At 40.4% G+C, this 18169-nt stretch overlaps 1 protein-coding gene across 5 annotated transcripts in view; it reads left to right on the top strand.

Annotated features, from left to right (window-relative positions):
* The window catches only part of gclc (glutamate-cysteine ligase, catalytic subunit), a 68366-nt gene that overhangs the window by 11809 nt on the left and 38388 nt on the right, over positions 1–18169 (top strand). For all 5 annotated transcript variants that reach the window (XM_043679578.2, XM_087978419.1, XM_043679584.2 and 2 more), the window contains 2 exons: positions 1360–1472; positions 5816–5998. In XM_043679578.2, coding sequence (XP_043535513.1) covers positions 1360–1472; positions 5816–5998 — 296 coding nt within the window. The remainder of the gene's footprint in view (positions 1–1359; positions 1473–5815; positions 5999–18169) is intronic.

The following is an 18169-nucleotide window of genomic DNA, read 5'->3' as shown; positions in this document are numbered from 1 at the left end:
AAGGAGCGTGGAGCTCAGTGATTGATGAACATGCCAGGCTTTTTAAAAGGCACTGGAATCTGCTAAGGCATCTTTTTATCTTTGTTTGCACTTTTTGGTCAGGAGATCACTTGATTGTCTCTGTCTCTGTAACTTAGTGTTTTTAGTGTTTACCATGTAAGTAGTCTTGTGTATTAACGTGTTTGCTAGGTTTGCACTGTGTTCTAAAGCATGCCTAATGTTGATCCTGGTACATTTGACTACAATCCTCTGAGATCTGGTTCAGTCAGTAGAATGTACTGGACAGGGAAGTTATGGATCATAATGTGTTGTCTTGAGATGTATAATCTTGGGTATTAAAATCTGAGTGCTAGTTGGCATGGTAATGTTACTAAAAACAAAATGGAGTACAGCCTCAGAATGGAGCTGGTCTTTTCTGCCAGAATTATTTGAAGCAACAACTGCTGGAGATCACAGCGAGTAAGACAGCATCCATCGAGCGAGAGCAAGGCTGATGAGTCATCTAGACTTAACATTAGCTTGTTATCTCACCATGGATACTGTCTGACTCGCTGTGATCTTCAGCATTTGTTGCTGTCAGTACAGATTCTAGCATCTCCAGTAATTTGCTCCTGTTGGTTTTGAAGCAAGTAAGCTTCAAGACCTTATCTATTTTGCAGACAACTCTGCAAGTGAATGATAAGGTTTGAAGCTTGTTTGCTCATTGATCAAGTTGAAACTTGTGTTTCTTTCTTTCTTCTGAATTCTTGAGGGTTAAGTCACTGTCTCAGTACAGGTACTACAAAGCTACTTGAAGTCCCCTCGTAAAAGTGTTTGCTTCCTGCATCTAATGTACAACAATTGAAGTGGGGCAGGAGTTGGTAATCTGGTTTCCTTAGCTTGTGTGACTTGAAGCTGAGTGGTTTCAGGAACTACTCCAATTTTTGTTTCTATACATCACTCTACCCCCATCTTTAATTTGTGGGACATTTTGAGGAGCAATCTCAATCTCCACTTCCTTTACAATTTTGGACAGATTAACCCCAAACTTAGTTTTCAATTTAATGTAAAGGAATAATTCATTTTAGGGGGGTGCAAAAAGCCCACAGACTTTGTCTTGGATTCGATAAATAGTCATGACAGTTGTTTCTTAGTACAAACAGAAGTACAGCAGTACTGGATTAATGATTAATTGCCTAAAGATCAGCAAAGTCATTGTAAGCACAGCATGATAATTTCAAACAGATGCTTATTTCTGTTTTTAGTTGATGGAAAATATTTGCACACTAGACAATTTTGAGGCCTTGTTATTCTGGTTATGTGTTCATTGTAGCACTTGTGTTAATGTTGGTGCTTACTCAATTCTGCTTCGTCCACTAGGTTGAATATATGTTGTTGTCATTTGATCATGAACATCAAAAAGTTCAAGTGTTGCTGCATGGAGAAGAAATTCTTCATGAACTTCAAAATCGGGGTGAAAAAACAAATCCCAAGTAAGTCAATTTTTTTTTAGTTCTGTAAATTGAAACATCTAGCAAATGGAAACTTTGTTTTTAATATGCCCAACTTTGTCAGGTTGAGAAATTGTAATGTAGTGAACTATATACTGTACACTAAGGAAGAAGACATCAACCAGGATCCCCTTATGGTCTTCCTTGCTGTGTATGCATATATTTTTTCCAGGTAAAAATAAGTTTCCTTGGTTGTGACACTCCTGTAGTTTGGTTACCAATCAAGAATTGACATGAATATTGACTACTTGGAGAAATTCCAAATTTTTTGTATTGTTATTTACTGAAGGAATCAAAGTTGAGACTTTTTCATGATGGTGCCACTGTTTAAGAAAGGTGGTAAGGACAAGCCAGAGAACTATGGACCAGTGAGCCTGACATCGGTGGTGGGCAAGTTGTTGGAGGGAATCCTGAGGGACAGGATGTACGTGTATTTGGAAAGGCAAGGACTGATTAGGGATAGTCAGTATGGCTTTGTGCATGGAAAATCATGTCTCACTAACTTGGTTGAACTTTTTGAAGGAATAACAGAGGATGGATGAGGGCAGAGCAGTAGATGTGATCTATATGGACTTCAGTCTGGTGTTCGACAAGGTTTCCCATGAGAGACTGATTAGCAAGGTTTGATCTCATGGAATACAGGGAGAACTCAAAGGTAGAAGACAGAGGGTGGTAGTGGAGTGTTGTTTTTCAGACTGGAGGCCTGTGACCAGTGGAGTCACACAAGGATCTGTGCTGGGTCCACTACTTTTCATTTCTATAAATTATTTGGATGTGAGCATAAGAGGTATAGTTAGTTTGCAGATTACACCAAAATTGGAGGTGTAGTGGACAGTGAAGAAGGTTACCTCCGATTACAACAGGATCTTGATCGGATGGCCAATGGGCTGAGAAGTGGCAGATGGAGTTTAATTTTGGGGAAGCAAATCTTAGCAGGACTTGTACACTTAACGCTCAGATCCTAGGGAGTGTTGCTGAACAAAGAGACCTTGGAGTGCAGGTTCATAGTTCCTTGAAAGTGGAGTTGCAGGGAGATAGGATAGTGAAGGAGGTGTTTGGTATGCTTTCCTTTATTGGTCAGAGTATTGAGTACAGGAGTTGGGATGTCATATTGCGACTGTACAGGACATTGGTTAGGCTACTGTTAGAATATTGCGTGCAATTCTGGTCTCCTTACTATTTAAAAGATGTTGTGAAACTTGAAAGAGTTCAGAAAAGGTTTACGAGAATGTTGCAGAGGTTGGAGGATTTGAGCTATAGGGAGAGGCTAGGGTTGTTTTCCCTGGAGTGTGGAGGCTGAGGGGTGACCTTATAGAGGTTTAAAAATCATGAGGGGCGAGGATACAATAAATAAACAAAGTCTTTTCCTTGGGGTGGGGGTGTCCAGAACTAGAGGGCATAGGTTTAGGGTGAGAGGGGAAAGATATAAAAGAGACCTAAGGAGCAACTTTTTCAGGTAGAGGGTGGTACATGTATGGAATGAGCTGCCAGAGGAAGTGGTGGCAGCTAGTACAATTGCGACCATTTAAAAGGCATTTGGATGGGTATACGAATAGGAAGGGTATGGAGGGCTATGGTAAAAACAATGACTGCAGATGCTGGAAACCAGTTTCTGGATTAGAGGGTGCTGGAAAAGCACAGCAGTTCAGGCAGCATCCGAGGAGCAGTAAAATCGATGTTTCGGGCAAAAGCCCTTTATCAGAAATACAGGCAGAGTGCCTGAAGGGTGGAGAGATAAATGAGAGGAGGGTGGGGGTGGGGAGAAAGTAGCAGAGAGTACAATAGGTGAGTGGGAGAGGAGATGAAGGTGATGGTTCAGGGAGGAGGATGGAGTGGAATGGTGGAAAAGAAGGTAGGCAGGTAGGACAAGTCATGGGGACAGTGCTGAGCTGGAAGTTTGGAACTGGGGCGAGGTGGGGGAAGGGGAAATGAGGAAACTGTTGAAGTCCACATTGATGCCCTGGGGTTGAAGTGTTCCGAGGCGGAAGATGAGGTGTTCTTCCTCCAGGGGTCAGGTGGTGAGGGAGCGGCGGTGAAGGAGGCCCAGGGCCTCCATGTCCTCGGCAGTGTGGGAGGGGGAGTTGAAATGTTGGGCCACAAGGCGGTGTGGTTGATTGGTGTGGGTGTCCCAGAGATGTTCCCTAAAGCGCTCTGAGGAGGTGTCCAGTCTCCCCAACATACAGGAGACTGCATCGGGAGCAATGGATACAATAAATGATATTGGTGGATGTGCAGGTAAAACTTTGGATGTGGAAGGCTCCTTTAAGGCCTTGGATGGAGGTGAGGGAGGAGGTGTGGGTGCAGAATTTGCAATTCCTAGGGTGGCAGGGGAAGGTGCCAGGACAGGAGGGTAGGTTGTAGGGGTGCGTGGACCTGACCAGGTAGTCATAGATGGAACGGTCTTTGCGGAAGGCAGAAAGGGGTGGGGAGGGAAATATATCCCTGGTGGTGGGGTCCGTTTGGCGGTGGCGGAAATGTCGGTGGATGATTTGGTTGGTAAGGTGGAAGGTGAGCACCAGGGGCGTTCTGTCCTTGTTAAGGTTGGAGGGTGGGGTCTGAGGGCGGAGGTGCAGGATGTGGACGAAATGCATTGGAGGGCATCTTTAACCACAAGGGAAGGGAAATTGCGGTCTCTAAAGAAGGAGGCCATCTGGTGTGTTCTGTGGTGGAATTGGTCCTCCTGGGAGCAGATACGGTGGAGGCGGAGGAGTTGGAATACGGGATGGCATTTTTGCAGTAGGTAGGGTGGGATGAGGCGTAATCCAGGGAGCTGTGGGAGTCGGTGGGTTTGTAAAAAATGTCAGTGTCAAGTTAGTCGTCATTAATGGAGATGGAGAGGTCCAGGAAGGGGAGGGAGTTGTCAGAGATGGTCTAGGAAAATTTAAGGTCGGGGTGGAATGTGTTGGTGAAGTTGATGAATTGCTCAACCTCCTCACGGGAGCACGAGGTGGCACCGATGCAGTCATCAATGTAGTGGAGGAAGAGGTGGGGAGTGGTGCCAGTGTAATTACGGAGGATGGACTGTTCTACGTAGCCAAGAAAGAGACAGGCATAGCTGGGGCCCATACGGGTGCCCATGACTACCCCTTTTGGTCTGGAGGAAGTGGGAGGATTCGAAGGAGAAATTAAGGGTGAGGACCAGTTCGGCCAAACGAATGAGAGTGTCGGTGGAAGGGTACTATTGGGGATGTCGGAAGAGGAAGAAATGGAGGGCTTGGAGGCCCTGGTCGTGGCGGATGGAGGTGTAGAGGGGTTGGATATCCATGGTGAAGATGAGGCGTTGGGGGCCGGGTAAACGGAAGTCTTGGAGGGTGTGGTGTCTTGAACGTATGTGGGCAGTTCCTGGACTAGGGATGATAGGACAGTGTCGAGGTAGGTAGAGATGAGTTCAGTGGGGCAGGAGCATGCTGAGACAATGGGTCGGCCAGGGTGGTCAGGCTTGTGGATCTTGGGAACGAGGTAGAACCGGGCAGTGCGGGGTTCCCAGACTATGAGGTGGAAGCTGTGGGTGGGAGATCTCCTTAGGTGATGAGGTTCTATATGGTCTGGGAGATGATGGTTTGGTGATGGGGGGGTGGGGTAATGGTCGAGGGGGCGGTAGGAAGAGGTGTCCTCAAATTGGCGTCTGGCTTCAGCGATGTAGAGGTCAGTGCGTCAGACTACCACTGCGCCTCCTTTATCTGCTGGTTTGATGGTGAGGTCTGAATTAGAGCAGAGGGAATGGAGGGCTGCGCATTGTGAGGGTGAGGTTGGAGTGGGGGAGGGGGGTAGAGAGATTGAGGTGGTTGTTTACGGTTGGAGGGGTGGGGTCTGAGGGCGGAAGCCTGGTGCTGGTAAGTGGGACTAGATTGGATTGGGATATGTGGTCGACATGGATGAGATGGACTGATGGGTCTATTTCCCTGCTGTACATCTCTATGACCCTAATAAATTATTTGTCACTTCATGTCAATGCTGTGACGATATTCAAAACTATTAGTGAATAAAATGCAACTTTCTAAGGCAGTTTATCAATGTGAATAGACCTATTTTACTAGCTGTTGAATTAACTACAAACTATGCAGTTCTTTTCAGGTGATAAATAACTCATGGTTTGCCTCTTTTTTTTTTTTCCCCCTTCTTTTCTTTCCCCCCTTCTTTTCCCTCCTCCCTCCTCCTTCCTCCTCCTCCCGATTATATTTACAATCTTTAATGATTGGCTTGAACTTACACTTTTCTAAGTCATAAATGCAGTTAACCACTCAGGTGATCATCTTCAAAAACAAAAGTGAGCTAAAGTCTATAGTCTGAGACACATTCATTTACCTTTTTTGTTTTACAAAAAGCCATCCTACTCTTTGGAGGCCTGAATATGGCAGCTACATGATTGAAGGTACTCCAGGGCAGCCATATGGAGGAACAATGGCAGATTTCAACACTGTGGAAGCAAACATGAAGTTTCGTCGACAAGAAGTGTCTTTCTTATTGAAAGCAAATGAGACTATCTGCACCATCACTGCTTTCCCCAGGTGACTGAGTTGTCTTTTTTCAAATTCATATGAAGTATAACAAAGATTATTAATAATATGGTTTGCATTATTTTCCCATTCACAAGCATTTCATAGTAATTAATGTTGAAGAGATTTTATGCTTTATTAATGAAGTGCATACCATCTGTCCAGCAAATGTCCCTTTGTATTGCACATCTTGTTTGACAACACAATACAATTTTCATAAACAGGCATTTGATTTTTTGGATGAATTTCAGTGAAGTTCTGGTAATCTGATATACATTTGCCTCTGGTCATGCCTCATTGTACAATTGAGGCACAGGATCTCTGAAGTAAACAAATGGTCTGCTTAAAATTTTTGAGGGATTTGTTTTTGGCTTATGTTTGGATCAGTTTTTCAAAGTTTTTTTATACAGCAAATTGTTTTAACTGTCACTATGATAAACCAGCAAAAATCATGTTCCTCAAATAACAGCCGTTTACTGCATTATTGCAATTCAGTTCTCAATTGAGGGTGTAAGTGAGAAGGCTCTCGGCTGATAACTTTTTAGTTAAGGCAAACTTATTTTTGTTTAAGTCATTCATGATATAAATAAATGACATAACAGTGATGTATATACCCCCAGCATTATGTTTCTATTACTTAGTGTGATTTCACATTTATTATGTGGACCTCTTGATCAACCAGAATATTTAATTACCTGCACGCGCATGGTCTCATAGGTGCTGGTTAATAAAATGTTTGCTGCATAGAAGTCATTCTCTATATGACAAACACTGTAGCCTGGCTTTGCTACTGTTTACTTATCTATTAATAAATCTGTATTAGCTTATAGCCTGAGGCAAGATCTGGTTTGCTGTGACCTTCAGAAGTCAAAGAAATTAGCAATTGTTAGTATGTTGAGTGTGTTTAATACAGTAAAATTGCAATAATTGACCAGTGATTAAAAGACACTTTTTTTTTACTTTGGAAGAGAACAAAGACACACTTAATGAAGTAGACCTTTTTTGTGTGCTGTAAAGACCATGATATTTTATTTTGCATTTTTAATTGTGGACTTAAATAGGGAATTTTTTAAAATGTGGATTACATCAGCTTTTCAAAGCATGTAACCTGATACTGCAAGTGCCATTTACACATAGCTTGCAGATGAGCTGGAATCAATGCTTGAACAAAGACGTGTACAAATGGAGTTTCAGCCCATAATGAATAACTGGTCTGTGGAGTAATTACCAATTTTTGATGACAGTGGCCTTCTGCCTGACAGTTATGTGAAGGTTTCAAGATTCCTGAACACCTTGAGGATGTGAATCATTTTGGGGGGAAGCCTTCCAATCTCCACCAGCTCTGTTGTGTGCAGCAAAACCCACTTTAAGGCTGAAGAAATCCAGTTTATTCTTCAGTTGTTATAAGCTGTGACTTTTTAAAGAATAAGTCAGACTTTTTTTTTGAAAAGTATATAACCGTCATCCTGCATCTCCTCGCAAACCAATGAAAGCATCCAGGGAAGAAGATCAAGAAACAGTAATCAGATAGCACAGGAATCAACTCGGCAGAACTTGTGATTGGAGACCACTGAATTTCTTTCCTAGTTTTCTTTTCAGTATCCCCTGTGGTCTTTTTCTTCCTTTGTGTGCAAGAGTGTTTATAAGGACTTAAAGTTTTATATGTCATGTTCATAATTGTTTACCTGTAGCTAGGGTCTGTTTATTCATACTAAATGGTTATTTAAGTACTGAAACCTGGTCAAGTTTTCTATCAACCTGAGGTCAAAAAGACAGGTACTTTGGGAAAATTTGCATACTCTTATGAAATATTTAACTTTATGACTGAGAATAGTGGGGTTTGGTTTCCAGCGTGCTGCTCCAAGGAGTAACAGCATGAGTGAAGTGTTAGCTGTGAATATGCAAATAATGGTGGTGATTGTAAGGGGTAAAATGTGATCTGATTTTTTTTTTCCCCCCACTTGCAGTCTTAAGAAGGAGAAAAAAACTATAGATTTTTGTCATGCAGATTCCGACAGGTCATTGTAATTGCTCACACTTGATTCGTGACCGAAGTTTGTTTAACTTTATGATTAATTGCAGTAACGTGCTAGGGCTACTTCGCTGTCCTATACCACTGAAAGTGGTGGAAGGATAATATATGGAAAGGTATAGGCCATTCTCTTGGTCATATATGCTCCGCCATTCAGTAAGATCGTGGCTGATCATCTGCCTCAAAGCTACTTTCCCAGGCCATTTCCTTTCAATTCCCTTGTCTCCACAAATCTATTGGATGCTTTTCATTTTGAACATACTTGATGGTTGAGCTATCACAGTCTTTTGGGGTAGAGAATTTCATAGGTTCACCTCCCTCCTGAGTGAAGTAATTCCTTTTCATCTCAATCTTGAGTAGTCTGCATGTTTTCCCGCCTGAGTTTATGTTCTTCATTCAGTAAGCAAGGAAAACCTTTAGTCTACATCCACTTTTTAACACCTTGTAGGAATTTTTAGTGCTGTCTTATCAAGGCTGTATATGTGCATTTTTGTACTCCAATTAGTTTGTATTCTAGTCCAGAATAAAATTTGTCTAATGTATTGATTTTTGCCCTTGAATGGTAGCCTTTAGTAGGTCATGAACAAGGACAACCAGGTCCTTTTTGGTCAGCCAGACTATTTAAGAAGTATTCTCTTTATTTTCTACCGCAGTTGATAACTTCTCAACTATTCATATTATATTCCAATTCCCATATTATTATCCATTTAGTTAACCTGTCTAAACCCACATAAGACCTCTTAGTCTGTCTCAAATTACATTCCCAACTAGCTTTGTGCTATTAACAAATTTGGAAATATTTCTATTGATTTCTTCACATCAAAAAACACTTATAGTTTGAGAACAGTAGTTGTTCCAGCACTGATCCTCATGGTACATTTTTAATAGGGGGAGGCAATGGTTGAGTGATGTTACCATTTCACTATTAATCCAGATGCTCAGGCAGTGTTCTGTGGAGCTGGGTTCAATCCTGCCAGAACAAATGGTGGAACTTTATTTCACTGAAAATCTGGCATTATGGTGAAAAACATTTTCATGAAACCATTGTTGATTGTTTTGGCGAGGTGGGAAGTCCACTAATATACTTTTTAGGGATGAAACTGTTGTCCTTAACTGGTTTGGTCGACATGTGACTCCAGACCCAAAAAAGTGGTTGATTCTTACTTGTCCTCAGCAAGTAACATGCTCAAAAAATTTCCAGCAGCTTTGTCAAATATAGAGTCATTGAGATGTACAGCACGGAAACAGACCCTTCTATCCAATTTGTCCATGCCAATCTGATATGCCAACCCAATCTAGTCCCACCTGCCAGCACCCGGCCCCTAACCTTCCAAACCCTTCCTATGCCTATACTCATCCAGATGCCTTTTAAATGCTGCAATCATATGAGCCTCCACCACCTCTGGTAGTTCTTGCCAGGGTTGGAGGATTTGAGCTATAGGGAGAAGTTGAATAGGCTGGGCTGTTTTTCCTGAAGTGTCGGAGACTGAGGGGTGACCTTTTATAGAAGCTTATAAAATCATGAGGGGCATGGAAAAGATGAATAAACAATAGATTTCCCCTGGGGTGGAGGAGTCCACAACTAGAGGGCATAGGTTTAGGGTGAGAGGGGAAAGATATAAAAAAGACCAATGGGGCAACTTTTTCGCAGAGAGGAATGAGCTTGATTTCCCTTTCAGGAGTCCATTTTGACTGTGCTATTTTACTATTATTTCCAAGAGACCGGTTATCACATTTTCATAAATAAAGATTTCTCCAAGATTTATAGTTCTTTTCTTGTTTTTTTTTCAAAGGAATGAGTGAGGTTATTATATACTATCAAGTGTGCAGAAACCTTTGCTTAATCTATGGAAGTTTGCAAGATAATCACCCAAGCATCCATCTCTAAGCTAGCTCTTCCCATACACAAGCTCATCTGGTCCAAGGCTTTATTTAGTGTTCAATCCAGTGAACTTCTCAATTACTATATCTTTATGAATAACTTTTTACCATTTCTTTCCACTTCCAGTCCTTTAGTTGATTAGTATTTCTGGGAGTTTTTTTTTCTGTCACCTTCTGTGAAATAATTGTTTAATTTGTCTGCTGATTTTCATGTTCTCCACTGTAAATTCTCCTGCTTTCAATTGTAGTGGGTACATATGTGTCCTTGTTAATGTCTCTTCCTTCTCACACTTAAAGCAGCATTTACAGTCTCCTTTTTATCTTGCGAGCTTCCATTCATGCTCTCTTTAAGTTGTTTATCAACTTCTTAGTTCTCTTCTGAGTTCTAAACCTCAGGCTTGCCATTTTTCTTTCTGATGTTTTTCATAAGCCACTCCTTTGACCTAATGCAGTTATTTTTGTTAGCTGCAGTAGTTGGGTGTTTGTGCTCTTGAAGTTTTACATATTGTACAATATTTATCAATATTTTCAATACCAGCTTTTTGTCTACTGTCAGACCTTTTGACTGCATTTTCCCAGTCTACCATAGCCAACTCATAACTTGGTAATTTCCCTTGTTCAGCTTTAAGCCCCTAGTTTTCAGAATGTTTTGTCACATTAAGATGCTATCATATTATGGTTACTACTTTGCAAATTTTTTTTATTGCAAAGTTATTAATTAGCCTTTTGTCAATGCATAATAACAAATCCAAAATACCCTGGCCTCTAGATGGTTCTTCAAAGTGTTGCCACAGGAGTCCCTAACATTTGATCTGATTAGGTTTACCCTATCCTTTGTAAATTTTAAATCCCCTCTGACCATACATGTATGTTACATGGATCTCATAACTCCCTGATTTTTTTTTTTCCGATTGCCATGCCATTGTTACCAGTACTGTTTGCCTGTGAGCATTTCCAACCATGTTTGCCTCTTGTAATTTCTTCACTCTCTGCCCAAAATGATTATATCTTGATCCTTCAATCCAAGATCCTTACTTACTCACGTACTGGTGTTATCATTTATTAAAAATGCTACCGCACCACCCTTTTTTCTTTGCCTATCCTTCCTAAAATAATACTTGTGTATAGACATGGTAATTGTGGGGTGGCGCAGTGGCTCAGTGGTTAGCACTGCTGCCTCAGTGCCAGGGACCCCGGTTTGATTCCAGAACTGGGCAACTATACAAGCTCCACACAGACATTCTCCCAGTGTCTGCCAGGGTTTCTGGGTGCTCTGGTTTCTTCCCACAATCCAAAGATATGCAGGTTAGGAGAATTGGCCATGCGAAGTTGTCCGTAGTGTTCAGGGATGTGTAGGTTCAGTGAATTAGACGGGAATGTAAAGTGATAGGGCATGGGAATGAGTCTGGGTGGGATGCTCTTCGGAGGGTCAGTCTGTATTTGCTGGGCTAAATGGTCTGTTTCCACACTGTAGGGCTTCTATGAAAAAGAATATCAGCAGTCTCGGTCACTCAGTCACATCTCTTTTCTCCATATGGCAATTAAATTCTATCCATTTACCTCCATTTATGCTTTCAACTCATCAACATTTGTTTCTAAATAATTCTACCTTTTTAAGCTCTGATCTTATTTGGTACTTGCCTTTTTTTGTTTTGTCTTTTTTGCTTTCTTTAAACCCTGCCCTATCGTAGTAGCATAGTTTCCTCAGGATATCAATGGTCCTACTAAGATGCACCTGTTATCTGGTATAGATTCTAGCTTATCAAAACTGAGTATTTATAAAGCTCATTTATGAGCAAAATCCAAACTTACTACTCAACATTTAAATGATGAGCTAGCTCAGTGATGAATGATTACTGCTTTGCACTCAAAACGCAGACTTTCTGTGCAATGTTGCATTGAATCTTACAGTACACTGCCCTCTTCTGGGGAGCATGGGACGTGACTGGAGCTACAGGTAAACATAAACTCTCTACTAGCTAATACTTTAACCCACTTATAAACCTCCTGCAGTACATACGTGCAGGCACAAAACTGCTACAAGGAAGTGGTGTTATGGAGAAGGGAAGAATGGGAAGGCTGTTCAATATTTCCTGCCTACAGGGTTAACTGAGACAACTTGGGATTTGTTGCTGTTTGATATTCATTTTCCAAGGATTTTCACTTTCTTTTAGAAGTCACTGATTTACATTTTAAAATGTCTGTCTGACTTGCCAAAAGCCACTGCTTACTGCAACTTAAGGGGAAATAAATAGTTTGCTTCACAGTTGATTTGCTTCTGACCAAACACACACTGGTCACCATTCCATAGGCTAATCAGTGATTTGTTGCTAGCTGAGTCTCCCTTCATACATGGTCCCTTGTTAACCTTCCCCCTATTACTTAAATTACACATCAAACAGTACTTAGCAAATAGTCGTGAGTGTGGTGCTGGAAAAGCACAGCAGGTCAGGCAGCATCCAAGGAGCAGGAGAACGAACGTTTCTGGCAAAAGCCCTTCATCAGGGAATAGAGTCATGGAATCACACAGCATGGAAACAGACCCTTTCAGTCCAACCAGTCCGTGCTGAACGTAATCCCAAACCAAACTAGCGCCACCTGCCTGCTCTTGGCCCATATCCCTCCAAACCTTTCCTGTTCACACATCCATACAAATCTTTTGGATTGTACCCACATCCACTACTTCAAAAGGAAGTTCATTCCACAGTCAAACCACCCTGCTGTGTTTATATTAAAAATAGATTGTCCCTCAGTCTGTTATTTTTGTAAAAATCCCTCACCTTTTAAAAATGCTTCCTCCATTCCCCCCCCCCCCCCCCCTCCCCCCCCCCCCCCCCCCCACCAAGCCTCCAAAAACTTAGGGAAAACACAACTACCACCAACTCTATCACCCTCCTAAACTCCAGTGGGGAAAAAAAAGTCTCAGCCTTTCTTCATAACTCAAACCTTCCATAACCTGGCAACATCCTGCTAAATGTCTTCTGAACCCTCTATGTAGCTTGATAATATTGTTCATATAACTGGATGACCAGAACTAGACACAGTATTCCAGAAGAGACCTCAAACGTCCTGTACAACTTCAACATGACTTCTCAACTCCTGTACTCAACAGACTGAAGGCGAGTGTGCCAAATGCTTTTTTTTAAACCCCCTGTCTGTATGTGACACCTACTCCAAAGAACTATGTACCTGTACCCTTAGGTGCCTGTGTTCAACAGCACTACCTAAGGTGCTACCATTAATTGTATAAGCCCTACCCTTGTTTGTAGTACCAAAATGCAATACCTCTCTTTTATCCAAATTCAACTCCATCTGCCATTTTTCAACACATTGACCCATTTGATCAAGATCTCTCTAATCCTAGAAAACCTTCTTCACTGTCTATTATGCCACCAATTTTGTCATCCGCAAACTTACTAACTATGCCTTATGTACTCTTGATCCAAATCATTATATAAATGACAAACAAAAGTGGACCCAGAGCTAATCCCTGTGGAACAGTGCAGATCATAAGCCTCCATTCCAAAAGGCAACCCTGCAGTTAAGCTAATTGGCAAGCTCACCCTGAATCCTATGTGACCTAACTTTTTACTACCATGTGGAACCTCTTGAAAGGCTTTACTAAAATCCAAGGTCGTCAACCTTTTTGGTACTTTGCTCAAAGAGCTCAATCAAGTTCGTGAGACACTATTTTCCTAGCACAAAACCATGCTGACTGTCCCTAATCTGTTTTTGTGCCTCTAAATATCCATAAATTCACCTCCAACAATTTATCCGCAACTGAAGTCAGGCTGTCAGGTTTATAGTTCCTCAGTTTCTCCTTTTATATCCTTTCTTAAACAAAAGTACAACATTAGCCACCCTCCGGTCATCAGGCACCTCACCCATAGTTATAGCTGATGCAAATATTTCTGCAACGGGTCTCATAGTTTCCTCATTTCCCACAGCATTCCGGGATACGTTAGATCAGGTCTCGGAGATTTAAGCCACTTTTACGTTCTCGAAGACTTCCCAAACATCCTCTTCTGTAATGTGAACCATTTGAAAAATAAAGTTTATTTCTTTGCATTCTCTAGACTGTATTCCTTTCTCCACAGTAAAAGCTGATGGGAAACATTCAATAGTATCTCTATCTCCTGGGTTTTAACACAAAGATGACCACCTTGATCTTTAAGAGACCTTAAGATCATGCCCTCTTTCTAGTTACCCTCTCGCTCTTAACGTACTTGTAGAATTTCTTTGGATCATCCTACTATGCCAATGTTATCCTCTGCCTTCCTGATTTCTCTCAAGAATGCCCCATACTCTCTTTATTGATTAAGAGATTCAATAGAACCAAGTTGTCTATATCTAAAATGTTCACTTTTAATCTTGACTAGAATCTCTATCTTTAGTCACCCATTGTTCCTTAAATCTTACCAGCTTTACCCTTCAGTCTAACAGGAATGAAGTGCCTCTGAACTCTTGTTACTGAACTTGTGTTACCACACTTGAACACCTCCCATTTGTCAGATGCCTTTTCACTTGCAAACTGTCTACTCCAATCAATTTTTGAAAGTTCTTGTCTTATTCCAATAAAATTTGCCTTACTCTAGTTAAAAACCTTAACTTTTATGGAAGGCTTACCCTTTTTCATAATCACCTTGAAACTAATAGAATTATGATCACTAGACCCAAGTATTCCCTTGCTGACACCTCAGTCACTTGCCCTGCTTTATTGCCCAAGTGAAGGTCTAAGCTTTCTCCTGGTAGGAGCATCCATACATTGATCAAGAACATTTTTTTTTGGTGAAAAATTTGTCAAGTGTGCTCAATCAAACCTTTAATACTATGGTAGTCCCAGTCAATATTTGGGAAACTTAAAATCCCCCATTATAACAAGCTTATTATGCTTAGATATGAGGTCTCTCTCTACATATGTTTCTCAATTTCTCTCTTACTGTTGAGTGCCTATAGTACAATCCCATCAGTGATCTTTCCTTCCTTATTTGTAAACTCTGCCCATATTTTCACTGGGCAACTTTTCAGAAATATCTTAATTAGTTACAGCAGTAATGTATTCTTTAATCAAAAGTCCATGCCCCGTCCTTTCTTGCCTGCTTTTCTATCCTTCCTATAGCATCTAAAACTCAGAACATCGAGCTGCCAGTCTTGTCCGTCTCTCAGCCAAGTTTCTGTAATAGCAATGACATCCCAATCCCATGTTCTTAAACATACCCTCGGTTCATCAGCCTTACCTGAAAGACCCCTTTATGTTAAAATAAATGCGATGTAGTTCTTCAGAGTTACTACATTCTCTCATCTTTCTTTTCTCATTGACCTGCTCTCCTCACGTTCAACCCCCTATTCCATCAATCCTTCCACTTGAATTCCTCCACTCACTCAATCAGTATAGAATGAGCAAACTTCCTTGGTAAGGTATTAGTCTCTTTGCAGGTTAGATTAGACCTGAACAGTCATTTCTATCTCTAAAGACTTTCTAATTATCCAAAAACCTAAATCCCTAAACAATGCACCAGCTCTTCAGTCATTGATTTTTTTTTTATCTCCTTTTTAACTTCCCTCATTTGAGGTTGGCATTGCAAGTAAACTGGAAAATGCTACTTTTAAGGTTCTGTTTTTAATCTTTTACCTAACCTCTTAAATTCACTCTATGTTGCTTTAATCTTTTCTGTTTGAAATGACATTTCTACCAATGTGTACAATAATTTCTGGCAACTCAATCTCACCTTTTAACAACCTAAATTTATGCTGACTGCTGCAGAATTGCCTGTCTATGTCCTCTACAGCAATAATCCTATTAAATTTTGTCAATCACTGCTTAACCTAAGAATTGTTCCAAATGTCCATAACTAGCCCTGCCATTTTCCTCAGACTATCCCCTTCAAATGTTTCAAAAACGCAATATCTATTTGATAGACAAATAGTTGCCAGAGTCTTTTGAAATACCTTCTTATCTTTCCTGACAGTCACCCATCTGTCAGATCCTGCTCGATAGTAACATTTCTAAATCAACTAGTCATTTCACTTTGTACCTTTTTTTATATGATCTTAATAACCTTAAGCCTAAACTAAAAATGTTTCAATAACACCTAAAAATAAACTACTTTGAATTATCTACAAAAATATATTTTTAAAAATCAACCACTTAGCTGATTTACTGAATAAAAACAATTCCTTTTCAATAAATTCCTCAAACAATCTTCTCACTGACCACATTTAGGGCACTCAATGAAAACACAATTCTTTTTATTTTAAAATAAAACCGTTAGCTTGTCTTCCTAAACAAAAAAGTGAAGTAATCTTTTCCACAATTCTTGTTTTAAAACTGTAATTTTCCTTGTTGAATCAAAAATACTGGTCTAAAAAGATATGGTCTTTACACTGTCCAACCCAATACTTGATGACACTAGAGACAGGTACAATGACTACATTTAAAAGGCATCTCAACAGGAACATGATTAGGAAAGGCTTAGAGGTAAACACAGGCAAATTGGTCTAGTTCAGTTTAGAAAACCTGGTTGGCATGGATGAGTTGGGCTGAAGGGCTTGTTTTTGCATTGTATACCTCTATGCTTCTGTGACATTTTGTTCTGGATTTCAATTGTCCATATAACTACAGGTAGTTCTCAGAACATGTGTTCTGGCATAGTGTTTGCTTATAATGTCACTAAAGAATTAAGAAACAGTATTTTCGAGAACACGTACCTCTGTTCGCAATAGCATGATTCCAGTGGTGATCACTTTGTATGCTTTGTTCTGCGCATGCGCTGATGTCTGCTCTGGTCTTCATGCTGTTTTGTGCATACACAGATGTCAGCTGCCAACAGAGCAGCCTTCTGAGAAATACATTGCACAGCTTTTTGTGAAAGATTCAATACTAGATTATCCCTTTTGTGAAAAATGGAGAGGCATAGTGACAACAATGTAGCAAGAAGCATCCTGGTAATAAAATGGCAGCTGGTGAACACAAGAAAGGCTATAACACTGGAAAAGAATGAGGGTGTCTACCTTTATATACCATGATGACCCACTGTCCGTGCATTAACAATATTTTTTAAGGGTCCTGTGTTAAATTTACTTGATAAATATGGTTTGTACCTCATTCAGGCTGTGCTATACTTTTATGTTAGACTTTTTTTGGTGATTTTTTTTTTTGAACGATCGAGTGTATTTTTGTTGGTCTGCCTCTAACCCCACTTTTCCCATAGGCCCCATTATTGCTTCTCTAAGTGAGGTTTTGCTAGAACACAATTATAGTGTTACAGTAGAACTATCTGTATTTACAATTGAATTATCAATAGAATGTAGTTGTACAATGTGGCCTATGGGTGGTGCTGTAGCGCACATTTCAGAAATATTGTCTTAGTTGGATAAACACAAATAATATTCCTGAAGAAGGGCTTATGCCCGAAACGTCGATTCTCCTGCTCCTTGGATGCTGCCTGACCTGCTGTGCTTTTCCAGCAACACATTTTTCAGCACAAATAATAGAATGTCACAGATCTGCTCGTAACAATTGTTATGACACTGGGTAAACTCCTCTGCTAACTAAAACCAGCAACACAGAAGATTCACCCTGTGATGTAATCTGTTAAAATCCAGGATGCAAGGAACTGTCCCAAAAGTCACTTTAAAAATTGACAACTTTAACATTCTCTATTAGGCTTAAAAGAATAACTAACAACTATTTAAAACTGTTTTCTCTCAAACATATCATTTACCTCCCCCCACCCAACAATACTAGCCCAATTTTTAAAAAAATCCTGATTTACAATTTATAGAAAAATAATCCCGTTTCAAAACCAGTCTGCTTTGCTAAGTTTCCTCTGTAGATTCTCTCTCCAGGTCAGTTTTGATGTTTTTTCTGTGTAAACTCCTTCTCCAGACAAGTACCGCTCAGAGCAGCATACATCTGTTGGTCTTTTGGCAGTTTTTTTGCGGCTCTGGCGAACTGTTTAATGTCTGATATTTATATCCCAAAACATTGGATAATTTGATTGGTTTTAATATTATTAAAGTACTAAATTCAAACTTGTTTAGAGTTTGGTATCTTGGGGCTTAATTTAAACTTGACAAGTTTTGAGAAGATTTGTAGCTCAGGTTGAGGTTCTGGATGTAGGTTTGCTCACTGAGCTGGAAGGTTCATTTCCAGACTTTTCATCACCCTACTGAAGATGGTACCTAGTAGGGTGACGAAATGTCTGTAAACAAACCTTCCAGCTCAGCGAGCAAACCTACGTCCATAATTTAAACTTGCTAAATTTGAA

The sequence above is a fragment of the Chiloscyllium plagiosum genome, unplaced genomic scaffold (genome assembly GCF_037043375.1).
Source record: "Chiloscyllium plagiosum isolate Xiang-an unplaced genomic scaffold, Cpla_swu_hap1 HiC_scaffold_3, whole genome shotgun sequence".
Classification (NCBI taxonomy): domain Eukaryota; kingdom Metazoa; phylum Chordata; class Chondrichthyes; order Orectolobiformes; family Hemiscylliidae; genus Chiloscyllium; species Chiloscyllium plagiosum.
This window is presented reverse-complemented; position numbering and strand designations above follow the sequence as displayed.